Source organism: Vipera berus, assembly GCF_964194415.1.
Source record: "Vipera berus genome assembly, chromosome: 2".
Lineage (NCBI taxonomy): Eukaryota > Metazoa > Chordata > Lepidosauria > Squamata > Viperidae > Vipera > Vipera berus.
This window is the reverse complement of record NC_138203.1, coordinates 99839693-99854983: the sequence shown is the minus strand read 5'-3', so window position 1 is coordinate 99854983 and position 15291 is coordinate 99839693. Positions and strand designations below refer to the sequence as shown.

Here is a 15291-nt window from a genome sequence, read left to right as displayed (position 1 = left end):
ATAGATAGATAGATAGATAGATAGATGCATGCATCAGAAGGATTTAAAGAAATCCTTAACCAAAACTAACAGCAGATTATACTAAAACTATGTATTTTAAAATATTAAATACTAGGAAGATAATAATTTTTTTACAAACCATTTAAACTGTTAGAAGCCTTAATAAGTAGGTTCCAGCTTACCTTCTTTGAATCATGATTTAATATTAGGAATTTGGAGATTGCTTAACTACAATTCCCAGAAGTCCCAGTATTAGCTATACTGGTTAGGGGGTCTTGGGAATTGAATTCAACAACAACTGGAAATTCCAGATTGTCTGTTTTTGCATTTAATGGTGTGTGGACTGTTTTAATAGCAGACTGAACATTTCGTTTCAAAATTCTTTTTTCTTACCAGGATCAGATCAGGGCATAATTCAATTCCCCTAAAACTCACATGTTGCATAATGGTGCAGATCAGGCACTTCTGCGATTCTTGCTTTGTACATCTGTAATCATATTCATACTTCATTTACATGTTTTAAGAGTCTGATTTTTTTCAGACCCTGAAATTTTCTTGCACAAGAATTTAAGAACTCTGAATGCTGGCAGTTAAGAAAATCTTCAAGAAGCACTATTGGATTCCATGAAAGAGCAACAGCACCACATCCTGGAGAACTGCGGCTTTTTTCTTAAATTGTCTTTGTGTTTCCTGATGTATATCTCTACAGCTGCCCCAGAAGAAGGGACAATGAAAAAGATATACTGTATATCTTTAATTTATATGCCACTCAAGAATCCAAATTCTTTCCAAGGCTCCAGATTGTTCTTCATGAATTGTTAAGCATTATATTTCCACCCTAGCAAATGAAATACAACTTTAAAGCAGTTGTACTGATATTAGTGCAAAGAATTAACCTGCAACCAACCACTAAGGGAACTATTTTTATGATTTCCATTCCATGAAAACTCAGAAGGCTAAAAAGTGCAGCCTTCAGATGTATCTGTTTATTTCCAAATAGAAGCACAGTAATTCTAAAATGCTGTATGTATATCTCTGTTTCTTACAGCTCCTGCTGTAGTTGTGCCACCGAAAACGATTCACAATGTAACTGGGGCCCAAGTCTATCTATCCTGTGAAGTGAAAGCAGTTCCAACACCAATCATCACGTGGAAGAAAGTAGGTTAAGGGTCTTTCTAGATGCCAGTTGGTTGAATCAGGCAGCTACAGCAATGCCAGGCATATTTCTGATTCAAAAGCAATATCTAACTTGTGGGAATAGGTTGTGGTCTATATTCAGTTGATCCTGGATCCTCTAGAACAGGGATGTCAAATTACCGGCCTGCAGGCGGGTTGTGTCATACAGATAACGCACCCACTTCAGCAATGCAAAAAAAAGTCACGATACGTCACGTCACATCATGTGGCGAGTTTGACACCCGTGCTCTAGAACTCAAAAAAGAATCAATTTACAGGATATAGAGCTGCTCACAGAATGGATCTTAAAGGTTCCATTAAAATCCTGCAGGAGTGCAGAGCAGTTCCTTATTTGGATGTATTAACAATTTTTTCTTTATCCTTAATTAGCTGGAGCTGACAAAAGCATTGAAGTCCTGGTGATAGATGTATTTTAAATTCAGTGAGCTGGGTTTATTCTTGAATATACAGTGTAAGAAGAGACTGTTGTGTGATAGAGGTAGATTCTCACCCTTATTGAAGGATTGCAGTGAGTGAGGTAAAGATACAGTATGTGTGCGGCAAGCCTTCTCTATTATTTTTTAAATAAATCTTTGCATTGTGGCTATTTTAGGACTTGCACAACAAATGTCTTGTGTTTCCTTTCTCATAATGCTCTTGATTTTTGGCAGCACATAGAAGAAGGGCCTCTGAGGATGCAAAAAAGTGGTCCAAAGGCCTCTACTAACTGACCCCCCCTACATTAGATGGTTAAGCCTATGAATATCCCGGGGAGGGGAATCTTGAGTTACGGTACGCTAGGGTACAGTACAATAGCCAGGGCTTTTTTGTCATAGAACGCTCAGAACGGAGTTCCGGCACCTTTTTTGGATGGAACCTTGTAGGGTAGGCAAGGCAGGTTGTATGACATGTGTGAGTTCCGGCACCTTTTTCTTTTACAAAAAAAGCACTGACAATAGCTATAGCAAATAAAGTGTCGTAGTGTATTGGAATGTAAGGTTATGATGAGGCATAACTATTAAACAAAGCAAGAAAACAACTAAGCTCAGAAAGCACCAAGGACCCGTCATTTCAACTCTTCAGTGACAAATATTCTCCACTGAACAAAGCCGTAAGGTGTTTTTTTTTTAATTACAAGTTGTTACATAAAAATGTTTGAATAAGATGTACAAATAATTTTAAGCCAATGAATGTCTTTCAAACATGCTGTCTTCATTAAATTCCACAGGTCACTGAGTCCCCAAAGGGAGTTAGGCTCTTGGAGGAATTGCCCGGAGACAGAGTTAACATGGCTGTTCAGGTTCGAGGTGGTCCTTCTAAGCACGAGAGCACAGGTTGGGTTTTGGTAAGTACGTCAGAAGGAGCAAGAAGGCCATTTGTAATGGGACAGCTACAGGGACATGGTACGATTTTTCTGTGTAGGATCTCATTTCTTTGGTGAATGATCCATTAGGATTGTGTATCATCAGTGAGTGTGATTAAACCCAGTCATTTGTGGTATGAAAGCCAAATTTATTTATTTATTTGTCAAATTTATTTGCCTCCTATCTCACTGTGGGGCTACTCTAGGCAGCTTACAACAACAAAAACGGAGAAATGAAGTGTAAACATAACAGTAGCAAAGCAATGGGACAATAGAATAGACCGTGAAAAAGAAAACAATAAGGATATAGCGATATGAGAATAAAATATGGGTGGTGGGAAAGCAGGGAGTGAGGGGGATGGTGGGGGTTTGCTGTCAATTAGTAGCCCCTCCTCTTTCTTTTATTTTATTTCCTTCTGTCATCCCATTTATTCCTACCATCGTGATCCTACCCTTCTCAACAGACTGTCAGGAGATAGATAGGTTGCCCATGCCAGAAACTGATTTGATTGAAACTAGACAGATTTTGAAATTTAGCCAAAGGCTGTGTATAATCCTGGCTGAAACACAAAAAAGTACACAAAGAGAGAGAGAGAGATTGCCCCTGAGGGCCACTGTGGGTGCAACTTGCAAATGAGCAATGCTAAATTTTCCAGGCTTTGTAGATTGGGATTTTATGGGGAAGGGTGCTTTCTTAGAAGTATGAAACAATAAAATTGGGAATAATTGACTCAGTTGCAGGGTTTCAGAAGTATTAGGGCATAAAATAGATGCTTAGAGTGGACGTGGTTTAAAGCACCCATTTTGCCTCTCAACATTCCTTAACTCTCTCCTATAAAAAGAACGGGCTAAAAGTATTAGCTCCACCAAATGCAATGTTCTGGGTCTGCTAAAAGGATACTAGAGGCAAGTATGGAAATTACAGCTTCTGCATCTATGGGTGGAACAGGATCTCCGCCATTATTCATTCTATTTGTCATGCTGGCTTAAAGGATATCGTTGGTGTAAGGGAAGATCAAAGGGACTTTAGGCTTTGTAGCAAGTGTGCAATTCTTTCAAGTGCCTTTTCACTGACAGTAAGAGTATTCATCCTTACACTTGTTGAAGGAAAAGTCTTCATCATGGTTCAGTCCAAACCGGGGATAAACAACATGGCGACTGCTTTAGGAAGAAGGTTACAGTTTATTGAAGAGGAGAGCCAGACAGGAAGAAGGTTCTGGAAGAAAGAGAGTGAGCACGTGGGGAGTTGGTTTTTATACCCTCTGGGGCTCTTGAGGTTGTTTCCTGTTCCTGTTTGAGGCTTTCTATTTCCTGTGTCACGTATTCTGACCTGAGTCTGGGTGTGCCTTTCTGGTATTCTGATGGTGGTGGGTAAATCCTATTATGTCCCAAGGGTCATATCCTGCTTCCCTGGGGCTGTGGCTGACGTCAATCTTTCTTCCTAATCCCAGTTTCCTGACAAGATTATCACATCTGCATTCCTGCAGACTTGGTTTCTGCTTGGGACAGAGAGACTTGAGGGCAGGGTTGGTTTCTGCTTTTAAAATCCTTCAGGGAAATATATTCTGCCCTTTTAATATTTCCTTCTGGGGGATGGGGGGGCGACTTCCCACACCAGTCTCTTCTTAAAAACCTCCAGTGATGGGGTGCCCACGATTTCTGGAGCCAAGCTGTTCCACTGGTTAATTGTCCTCACAGGAAGTTTCTCCTTAATTCCAGGTTGGATCTCTGTTTGATCAGTTTCCAACTATTGTTTCTTGTCCTTCCTTTTGGTGCTTTGGAGAATAATTTGACTCCCTCTTCTTTGTGGTAGCCCCTCAAATACTGAAATACTGCTGTCATGTCTCCTCTGTTTCTTCTTTTCTTTAGACTAGCCAAACCTGAGTCATTTTATTAATACAAATTTACTTGAAGATTTAGTATGTATTAGAATGTCAATACCATTTTCAGAAATGCAGAATATCTTCCTAGACCAAGGGTCCTCAAACTTGGCCACTTTAAGGCTTGTGGACTGCAACTCCCAGAATTCCCCAGCCAGAATTCTGGGAGTTGAAGTCCACAAGCCTTAAAGTGGCCAGGTTTGAGGACCCCTGTCCTAGACTGTTTGATGCATACATTCACATTACAAAGACAGAACCTCCATTACCACTAGTCGGTTGAGTGATGTGTATTTTTTGGCAACCTATGTCAAACATGTTGCTTCCCTTGCTTTTAGACATCACGCTATGCTCTCTGCTCAGTGAAGAATGTGAACGATTTCAAAGTCCCCCATTTCATTTCCCTCTTTTCCCAGGAATTATTGGAAAGAATGATTTTGTTGAATGGGAACCAGAATCCCTACCTTCTTCCAACAACACAACAAAAATGTTTTAAAAGTTTCCCAGGGTTGAAGAATTTAAAAAGGCAGGTAGAAAGAGGCAAAGCTGTCCATGGCATTGTGTCAGTCCCATGCGTTACTGGGACTGATTATGGCTTTGAAGACCAATCACGCTGTTTCTTCTACGTAGACCAAGTTATCTCAATTTCTTGCAAAGAAAAATCACTCTCTTTTATCCAGATCTAGAACCCACAGACATATAAGTGTTTGTTGCAAGAGTGGGGAGGAATTTAGCTTTGAAAATTGCCACTCCCCCCATGACCTGTGCAAGAACAAATATTTGCAAAACCTCATGTAGTTTCACTTGGACATCCACCTAAAAACTGGGACAGAAACCTTAGAAAATAAAATTTGAAAGTTATGGAGAAAACCTGGTTGTGTTTAGCCTGGACTACTACTACTCCTTATTCTCCTCTTCCTCCCCAAGCTTTTCAAATCTGAACCTCAAAAAAACATTACAATCAACATTTCTTTTTTAATAGTTGATTGTAATATTATAGAAAATGAGTAACAACAGCAATAAATGTTTATAATACAATCATAAAATTTAGAATAGATACCTAATTGATTATATATACTGTAAATAAACCAAAACTCCTTCTATCTTCAGGAAAACCTCTTAATAACAATTTTGTCTATGGGGAATTTCCCATAGCTGCCATTGTCTTATCTTGAAATTTTAAGCCGCCAAACCAACATGTCCTCAGGATGTGATCAAAATAGTCAAGATGACAGCACAAAGGTGCCATCAAAGCCCCAACTGTTTTTTTTATTTGTGTGATACACATTAAAGACCAGTACTTGAATGGGGGAATCATGCATAGAGCCTGCAGCTGTAGGCTAACCCAGGAAATGCAAAAGCAGCCAGGAAAAAGGCTGTAGCAAACGACCTCTCTTTTTGCCAAGAGACCCACCACTGATCTTAACTCAGGGAGCCTTTATCTTTGATGATGACTGCAGTTTTTTATTGGACTTTGTACATGTAATGTTTACTACTAATTTTATAGGAGTTGCATACCTTGAAATAATAATAATAATAATAATAATAATAATAATAATAATAATAATAATAATAATAAGAAGAAGAAGAAGAAGAAGAAGAAGAAGAAGAAGAAGAAGAAGAAGAAGAAGAAGAAGAAGAAGAAGAAGAAGAAGAAGAAGAAGTTGGAAGGGACCTTGGAGGTCATCTAGTCCAACCCCCTGCTCAGGCAGGAAACCCTATACCATTTCAGACAAATGTCTGGCCAGTCTCTTCTTAAAAACTTCCAGTGTTGGAGCATTCACCACTTCTGGAGGCAGGTTGTTCCACTGGTTAATTGTTCTAACTGTCAGGAAGTTTCTCCTTAGTTCTAGGTTGCTTCTCTCCTTGACTAGTTTCCATCCGTTGCTTCTTGTCCTGCTTTCAGGTGCTTTGGAGAATAGCTTGACTCCCTCTTCTTTGTGGCAACCCCTGAGTTATTGGAACATTGCTATCATGTCACCCTTCACCCTTCTCTTCGTTAAACTACACATACCGAATTCCAGCAACCGTTCCCTATATGTTTTAGCCTCCTCCCTATATGCTCTTCTCTGTACCCTTTCTAGAGTCTCGACATGTTTTTTACATCGTGGTGACCAAAAGTGGATGCAGTATTCCAGGTGTGGCCTTACCAAGGCATTGTAAAGTGGTATTAGTACTTCACTTGATTCTATCCCTCTGTTAATGCAGCCTAGCACTGTGTTGGCTTTTTTGGCAGCTGCAGCACACTAGACTATACAATAGACGAGGTTGTTTTTTCCCAATTGATCACCAAGAAATTATCAAGTCTGTTCTTGACTGATCAAAATGGTATTTATATTTGGCATACAAGGAGAGGACTTACCATTTAACAAGAATTATTGTTCCTAAATAGCAAAGGAACTGCTGTACCCAAAAGTTTACTAAATGGTGCTGTCAGAAAGAGGTTTTTCAGTCACCGATTCTATTGAATACAATATAAAAAAAGGATTACGGGTATGCAAACACAATCACACTGCAATTATAGGAGAAAAAGAAGAAGACTCCAAAGACAATATGTTTTTTTTTATTGAAAAGTTTTAGAGTACATTTTATCTTTAACAATCCCCCCCTCCCCCCACCCCTACCTATCCCTCCCTGCCCCTCCCCCCCATTTCCCCCTCCCCCCCCCCCCCGACTTCCCAGAGCTAAGTACAAGTTATAAAAACAAAAAACAATCATAAACATCCATATGCTAACAACAATAAACTCTTAAATCTATCGCTCTCTAGCTTATATAAGATAACTACAAGCAATATTAATATTACATATAAAAAGAAAAAAGAAAAAGAAAAAAGAAAGGAAGACTTATTCAAATGCTAAATGAAACTTTTTAGTCCCATATTTGTTCTGGATATAATCAATCCATTTTTTCCACTCCATAATATAACGTTCTTGCGAATGATCTTTCAAATAAGCCAAGATCTTTGCCATTTCCGCCAGGTCAGAAACCTTTAGAGTCCATTCCTCTATAGTCGGCAGTTCCTCCTTCTTCCAATATTGACCTATTAAAAGTCTTGCTGCTGTAATTAAATTCAACATCAACTTAGTGTCCACAACAGTAGCATCTGTAATTATGCCCAACAAAAACAATTGCGGACAAAACTTTATCCTTTGCTTGAAGATCTTCTGCATATTCCACCAAATTTTTATCCAAAAAGCCTTAACCTTTTTGCAGGTCCACCATATGTGAAAATATGTTGCATCTTCGCCACCACACCTCCAACATTTTGGCTGATAGTTCGGATACATACTTGCAAGCTTTTTAGGATCTAAATGCCATCTATAAAACATTTTATAAAAGTTCTCTCTTAGGTTTTGAGCTTGTGTAAATTTTACATTCCTCACCCAGACAATATGTTTTGTGTGCTTGTTTTTCCCCTAGATTAATCCACTGACAAAAGATGATGAGGGCGTTTACCAGTGTCATGCCACAAATATGGTGGGAGAAACACAGGCAGAGGGGACTATTAAAGTCCTACACCAGAGTAAAAATAAGAAGGATCACTTCCCAGCACCAGAAGATGCTAAGTAGTAAGGTAACCTTAGTCCTCCTTGTTAAATGAATGTAAATGCCTGCCTTTTTTTCATAAACGATGGCATAATAATATGAAAAAGGGGAAAAAGGCTTACACGACTTGACCACCGTGGAATATTTATAAGCAGTTTCCATACCATTATTGCACGTTACAAGAATTATCCACTGAAAGAACTTTATCCTACATTGGGTATGTTTCTAACTTTTAAAAAGGAAATTAGTAGATATCCTTGCCCAGTGCTGTCAAACAGAATCAACGTACATTTCACTACAGGCAAAATCAAGGCATTGTAGGAACTACGGAAACGTTGCCGGAAATGGCCACTCTATGGCCACCTCCTCAATTCTAATCTCTGAAGCATCTCAGAAATGAGACCTTTTGCAGCAGTGATTTATTTTTGGCTAATTGGGGATTGTTATCCTCAACCTCATAATATACATGGTGGATTTCAATGCAGAAATATCTGTAAAGGCAGATAGGTTGGCTAACTTTCTCAAAAAAAAATTGAGAGAAAACTGACAGACTTGCTGGGACAGTGAAATGCTTGATGCTTAGACCACACAATAATGAGAACAGGTCAGGGGACTTGATAGCATACATGGATCTCATATTGCTTAAGGTGGTGGTGGTAGTGTGGAAACTGGAGAATCCTTTATTATTATTGCAGTATCGTAACTGTGCCTTTAACCTGTTTAACTGCACCGAAACATGTTAATGCAGGCCAAAATAAAAGATTGTTAGCCAATCTCAACTCCTTTTCTCATTGTATTTGTAGTATAGAGAGACTCTATATAGAGGTGTCCAACCTTGGCAAAATTAAGACTTGTGGACTTAACTCCCATGGCTGGCTAGGTACGTACTTCTGAGAGTTGGAAGTCCACAAGTTGCCAAAGTTAGACACCCCTGCTCTACAGTATGTGATATTATCCTACATTTTTTCAAGAACTACATATGTTTGAGAAGTTCAGCAATTGATGCCACATTTTCTGGCATATGACTGGCAGACTATCATTCTGCAAACAGCCCACATTCATTTACATACACACTATGCAAATAGCTTTGGTTGTAATAGCTGCCACACAAAGCAGGATCAGTGGTTGTTGGCCAAAGTTGAAATGTAGCACTTTTTCCTCCTCATCTTAAAAGGAAAACAGAGAACCAGAACAGATGGGAATCTGGTGGAACAGGAGAAAGTGCATTTTAGGGTCTTATAAAAATAGGAGCAAGTGGGACGCGGTGGCTCAGTGGGTTAGGATGCTGAGCTTGTTGATCAGAAGATCGGCAGTTTGGCGGGTCGAATCCCAAGTGCCGCGTAGCAGAGTAAGCGCCTGTTACTCGTCCCAGCTTCTGCCAACCTAGCAGTTCGAAAGCACGTAAAAATGCAAGTAGAAAAATAGGGACCACTACGGTGGGAAGGTAACAGCGTTCCGTGCACCTTTGGTGTCTAGTCATGCCGGCCACATGACCACAAAGACGTCCTTGGACAAGCGCTTGCTCTTCAGCTTTGAAACGGAGATGAGCACCAGCCCCTAGAGTCGGAAACAACTAGCACGCATGTTTGGGGGAACCTTTACCTTTACTAAAAATAGGAGGTAGGGATGAAAAGAGAGAGTATGCATCTTTGGATGCAAAGAAAATTAGTGGGTTACATAAGGAGAGAGCATAGAAAGAGAACAATTAAGAATAGAACAATAAGCTGAATTATAACCAATTATTTATCTGTACCTGATGATACAGCCCTCTGAATCCAAACAGAAGCCTTGAAATTTTCTATAAAACTGCATATAAATATTATTTGTGATGCCACAAGTTAATTTTTCCCCCTCTTTCCCCTTCTGTCTAGGAGACATCCTCCAGTGGGATCGGAATTGAACACACTCTAGAAGCCAATGAATTAGTGAATGCTTTCTTAACTTCCTGAAGACTAGAAGATACCATCTCAGTCTTTTCTTGAGTAATAGCAATATTTGTACCCCGTTTTTTAGTGTTTGATGAATATTGAACATATAGTTAGGATGTAACAAAGACATAATAAAAGCATGCTTTTTTTAAAAAAATGTTTTTATTAGCACTCTTAAGTATATCTAGAAAACATTACAACTTACTATAGCAACGAATTAACTGTCAAAACATTACTGTATTCAAGGCCATTTAAAACTGAGACAAATATTCATTGGACCTCTCCCTTCACTAAGCAATGGATTCTCCATCATTTTTGTCCATAAAATTAAATGGCCCTCTAAGTGAGAAGAATCAAAAATAACATTGTATTGCATTAGTTTAACCACTTAAATGTGGTTAAACTAATATTGCATTAGTTTAACCACTTGAACGAAATTTGCTAGATTTATATTCATTTTTCTTCCAAGACCTTTATTTCATTATATATCCACCACAGCCCTGTAAGTGAGAGAAGAGTGAGTGACTGGTTCAAAGTTATCCATTGAATTTACATGGCTCGGGTGGAATAGAATATTTTCTCTTTTTTCTTGAATTTTGTACTAGCCCAACAGTTCAGTCACTATACTGGCACAGTCAACTTCAGCATTTCAAATTTTAAAGATGCAGAACGTAGAACACGTGTCATTAAAATACACACACACTCACATACATACACACACAACACACAAATCCCTCCCTCCAAAATGGTATAGGGCAGGGGGTAGGCAACCTTAGCTCTTTTATGACTCGTGGACTTCAACTCCCAGAATTCCTGAGCCAGTGTTACATCACTTCCGACACAAAACAACCCTTATATTTCAGGGGTGGGGGAGAGGCGTTTTTATTTTCTAAAGATAGTCCACAAATTTTGATGGAACCTAATAAAATCCCTATTTAAAAATCACACCACTTTTCTTAGGATAGATTGCTTACTTAGCCAGTGATATCTAATGGCTGCTTTCATTCATGGAAATGTTCACGATATATTCACATAGCGTTCTGAATTGTCACCATTTTAAGAGAAATCAAAGTAGGAAAACAGCCTGATACACATACCCCAGACTGCTTTTTGAATGTAATGAAAGCATCTGCCAATCACTCATTTCTGGAAGAAGCTGACATGCATATGAAAGAGAGCATTTTCTCCTTTTTGTACATGGCATCTGGATACTAAGCTCTGCCATCTTCCAGTTAAGTTTTATCTGGCTGACCTAGCCTCCATTTATTTAATCTTTAAAAAGAAAAAAGTTCTGAAGCTTCACCTAAATTTTTCATTGCTCTCAAGGGAGACAGTACCAATAGGTTGACCCTGATCTTGGTTCATTTCAAATCAATATTTTGGGAGCAGGCAGATCAGTATGGCTGCAATTCCTGTCTTTAATATGGAACTCATGTCTAAACTAGTACCTATCTCCCCATTTAGCAGCAGTGATTGTATCATCATTGTATGGTATTCTTCCTTTCTTTACTATGACTGACAAACAACGTCATTAGATGAGCCTACATTTTAATTGTTATTTGAATTGTTCTGTCTATTCCATGCCTTTTTTTTGCTTGTTTGCTTAACAAAACTGAGTATCATCACAAAACAGACGAACAGGAAGAGTAGTCAGATTTGCTTTTGGCTCAATTTAGCATTACCTGGTTTTGATCTTTTGAAAAGCTTCAAGCACAGTGCTCTGTTTTTTATTCTCATCTTGAAGTGTCAGAACTTAACGAAAAGGATGAAAGAACAAGTTTAACTGAACTGACTGGAAATATTGCAAAACACTATCATTAGAACATATACTCCATTTATTTTAATCTTTCAGGATATATTCATAAGGTTTCACATGGAGATCGCATAGTGACAACACGGTTTATACTTCAGAGATAATTACATTCCAATGCATATTTAGCAGCTTTCCCAAATCAGACCTGATTATAAACTGAATAAAAACAAGATTGCAGCAACATGAAGGCAGGAACAAAATTCTGATGCATGGAAAGAAAAATGACAAAAATTATTTTTCAGCTGCTCTACAATCTTCATATGGAAATGTTCAGGATCCATCTCTCAGGATATGGAGTCACTTCTCTATAGTCCATTCTTAGCAAAGCTTACAAACTCCCAGCTTGGTCTTCCATGTAGGCAACCCTCAAAGCTCTTACTATCATATGCTGTCCAGCTTCTTTAAAATGTATGGAGCTATGGAAAGAAACACAGTAATGCTCTGAACAAACAAAATGAAGACTCCAGATTTAGATTTTGCTAGGTAAGGAGGAAAGTGATGGTATTCTCTTAGCATACGTAATTGACAATAAATGTTCTACGTAGGGGTAACCAAACCATGGTAAATGTTTTACTAAATATTACTTGCTTAGTTCCTTCCCCATGGTGATGAGCCAAAATGCTCTGTAGTAGTGCACTAAATATTCTGATCTCGGAAAAAACAGATTTAAGAAAATTGTACTGAAAACAAGTTGAGTTTTCTATCTCTTGGGCACTGGAAGCATCAATATACTTTAAAGCAGACATGTCAAACTCAAGGCCCGGGGGCCAGATCCGGCCCGCAAAGTGGTTTCATGCGGCCCGCGAAGCCATCCTGAAAACAGTGAGGGAACGGTCCCCGCTGCCTTGGCCCTGGCCCAGAGACCCTCCTTCTGCCAGAGACCCTCAGATCTGTCCCACTCCTGCCCAGGCCCCCATAGGCACCCTTGATGCGAACGATGTAGAGCTGGCCACGCCCACCCAGTAGGCCACACACACACTAGCCACGCCCACCCAGTAGGCCACACCCACCCTGGCCATACCCACCCGGCCCCCTGAGGGCAACCGCAATGCTGATGCGGCCCTCAATGAAATTGAGTTTGACACCCCTGCTTTAAAGTTATACAATACAGATGTATAAATCATGAAAAACTAGAGATAGTGAAATGTGAAATGAAACAGAATGGCATTATTCTTAAGAGCCAAATCGTAAGCAGGCCCTTTGAAAGACTTTCTCTCTGCTTTAATTTCTGGGTGTCTACTGTTGAAACTCAGGGGCCAAGTGGCAATATTCAAAGAACCGTCAACAGTCCAAGACTGGTTTTATGAAATACTGCATTGCACAGTAGTGTCGTTCTATGTTAGCTGCAAAAATGCAGTCATCTGTTAAATTACAGTTTCCTGTTTCCTTGCTAGCATCTAATGACTGGATTTTTGCAACTTGGATTAATATCTCTACTACTGAAGATTGGAATGGAGGAGAATGTTGTGGGCTGCATCAGAAAATTTAGCTGTAGCACCAGGTTTTCCTGAGTGTTTTTTTTAAATTGTGTATTATGTTTTTATCCTTGGGTTGTAATTCCCACAGAGTTTGGTTTAAGATAGGCAGCCATATAAATATTTATACTAACTTTGGTTATTTAAAACAAGCTTGTTAGCATTGATTATACCTTGCCTCAGTGTCTCATCCTTGTGCATTGGACATGGGCAGCTAATAAATTTAAATACACTCGACTTATAACAGTTCATTTAGCGGCTGTTCAAAGTTACCACAGCACTGAAAAAAGGGACTTACGACCTTTTTTCACAGTTAACGACTTTTGCAGCATCCCCATGGCCATGTGATCAAAATTCAAGATGTCTGGCAACTGGTTCATACTTATGACCGTTGCTGCGGCCCAGGGTCACGTGACCACTTTCTCAACCTTCTGACAAGCAAAATCAATGGGGAAGCCAGATTCACTTAACAACCCAGGTTAGTAACTTATCAAACTTGTGATTCACTTAACAACTGTAGCGAGAAAGGTCGTAAAATGGGGCAAAACTCACTTAACGAATGGTCTCACTTAATAACAAGACATTTGGGGCTCGATTGCGATCGGTAAGCCGAGGACCACCTGTAAATAAGTCTACTCTTAACTCCAAACTGCAAACTGCCTTTCCCATTTTTCCCCGAAAACAACTCGGCCGGGTTGAACCGAGGCATGCATGCCTGGTCAAAGGTCTCTTCCCCCACTCCACCACCCCCCCGGAGCTTCCATGAGCCAGAGTTGACTTGAATCCAATTCCCCTCGGGACCTACTTCAAGCCCTTAGCCCAGGGGTAGGCAACCTCGGCTCTTTTATGACTCGTGGACTTCAACTCCCAGAATTCCTGAGCCAGCTTGGCTGGCTCAGGAATTCTGGGAGTTGAAGTCCACGAGTCATAAAAGAGCCGAGGTTGCCTACCCCTGCCATAAGCCACTACTCCACCCCGATCTTCTAATGATATGAAATGCTAGAGCCCGTATAAAACCCCAATATGAAGATCACTCATAAATCCCGCCTTTGCAGCGGCTCCCAAGAAAGTTCCCCAGCACGTGGCGGCAGCAGCCGTCCCAGACGTGGGCGCGCGAGAGGTACTCACTGACGCGCAGCACGGCTACGTAGAGGAGGAAGTTGCGGATCGAACAGAGGACGTCCTCGCGCATTTTGCGCTTCAGCTCCTCCGGGTCCAGCTTGGGGCCCAGACCCTCAAGGCGGAACATGGTCTCTCAGCTGCCGTCGGCGCCCGCCGCTCCCCTGAGCCAAAGAAGCTTCCGAAAAACTACCCAGAGGCTCTTCTCGAGATAATCCCGCCCTCTCTACGGATGTCATCGAGGGACAAATTTCTTGTTATGGTCGGTGTCCAAGGGGGAATTGGCTGGCTCAGGAATTCTGGGAGTTGAAGTCCGCGAGTCATAAAAGAGCCAAGGTTGCCTACCCCTGGACTATGGTATTCTCCTTCGACACTTCCGGTACAGAACGATGTTCAAGTCTGAGTTACGGTGCGGAAGGAAAGGTCTCATCCTAAGCGCGACACGAGATGAAATAAAGTCTCTTAGGGCTGGTCGAAAATCGCAAGTGCTTCTTTCTAATTTTTAACGTTTCGTCTTTTCCTCTCTCTCTCTCTCTCTCACAGCTTCCTTATGATGGAGTCTCTTTTAAACTTTTTTTTTCCTGCTCTCTGCAGAAAGCTAGTGCTAGTTTAAGCATTAAAATTGGAAGAGCGTGTTTATTACAGCTTTACTAAGCTGCAACATTTTAGTTCCTGCTTCAGTCATCCTGCAATAAAAAAATAACCACAAAGGTGCTCTAACTGCATTTTTAAAATATTTCTGCTAGGAGGGGAAAAAAAGATTCAATATTATATCCAACCGTATGCTGCAAACTGCAATAACTATTTGAGATTGAAGTTGAGACTGAAAAATACTATCCTCTTGTGCCAGAGCTTGTCTTCGTTTACTTCTGTTTACAAGAATAAAAAGAGATTTTTAGGATAAGGTAAAGAATTCTAGGGATAGAATAAAGCACAAATGGGACATATCCAATCCATCTATAGATGTAGCCAGTTTGACAGATAGCAAATTGG

At 40.1% G+C, this 15291-nt stretch overlaps 2 protein-coding genes across 3 annotated transcripts in view; one reads left to right on the top strand and one right to left on the bottom strand.

Moving 5' to 3' along the window:
• IGFBPL1 (insulin like growth factor binding protein like 1) overlaps positions 1-10028 on the top strand; it is a 46767-nt gene extending 36739 nt beyond the window's left edge. Inside the window, exons 2-5 of one of the 2 annotated variants that reach the window (XM_081321768.1) lie at positions 1049-1158; positions 2405-2521; positions 7838-7986; positions 9835-10028. In XM_081321768.1, the coding sequence (XP_081177894.1) occupies positions 1049-1158; positions 2405-2521; positions 7838-7986; position 9835 (377 nt within the window). In that variant the 3' untranslated portion in view covers positions 9836-10028. Of the gene's footprint in view, positions 1-1048; positions 1159-2404; positions 2522-7837; positions 7992-9834 lie in introns of both variants that reach the window. The other variant, XM_081321767.1, reaches the window with a different exon arrangement.
• A 1680-nt stretch (positions 10029-11708) lies between these two features.
• TOMM5 (translocase of outer mitochondrial membrane 5) lies at positions 11709-14934 on the bottom strand. The gene is made up of 2 exons (XM_081321945.1): positions 14308-14934; positions 11709-12120 (listed from the first exon to the last, which is right to left on the bottom strand). Exons 1-2 carry the CDS (start codon positions 14426-14428, stop codon positions 12086-12088), a joined length of 156 nt encoding a protein of 51 aa, XP_081178071.1. The 5' UTR covers positions 14429-14934; the 3' UTR covers positions 11709-12085.
• Between the last annotated feature and the right edge of the window lie 357 nt (positions 14935-15291).

Excerpts from the sequence above, each read along its gene's own strand:
- TOMM5 (XM_081321945.1), bottom strand. The coding sequence starts at position 14,428 with ATGTTCCGCCTTGAGGGTCTGGGCCCCAAGCTGGACCCGGAGGAGCTG. Across the intron at positions 12,121-14,307 it reads CGTAGCCGTGCTGCGCGTCA|CTCCATACATTTTAAAGAAG; the intron begins GTGAGTACCTCT and ends TTCTTTCCATAG.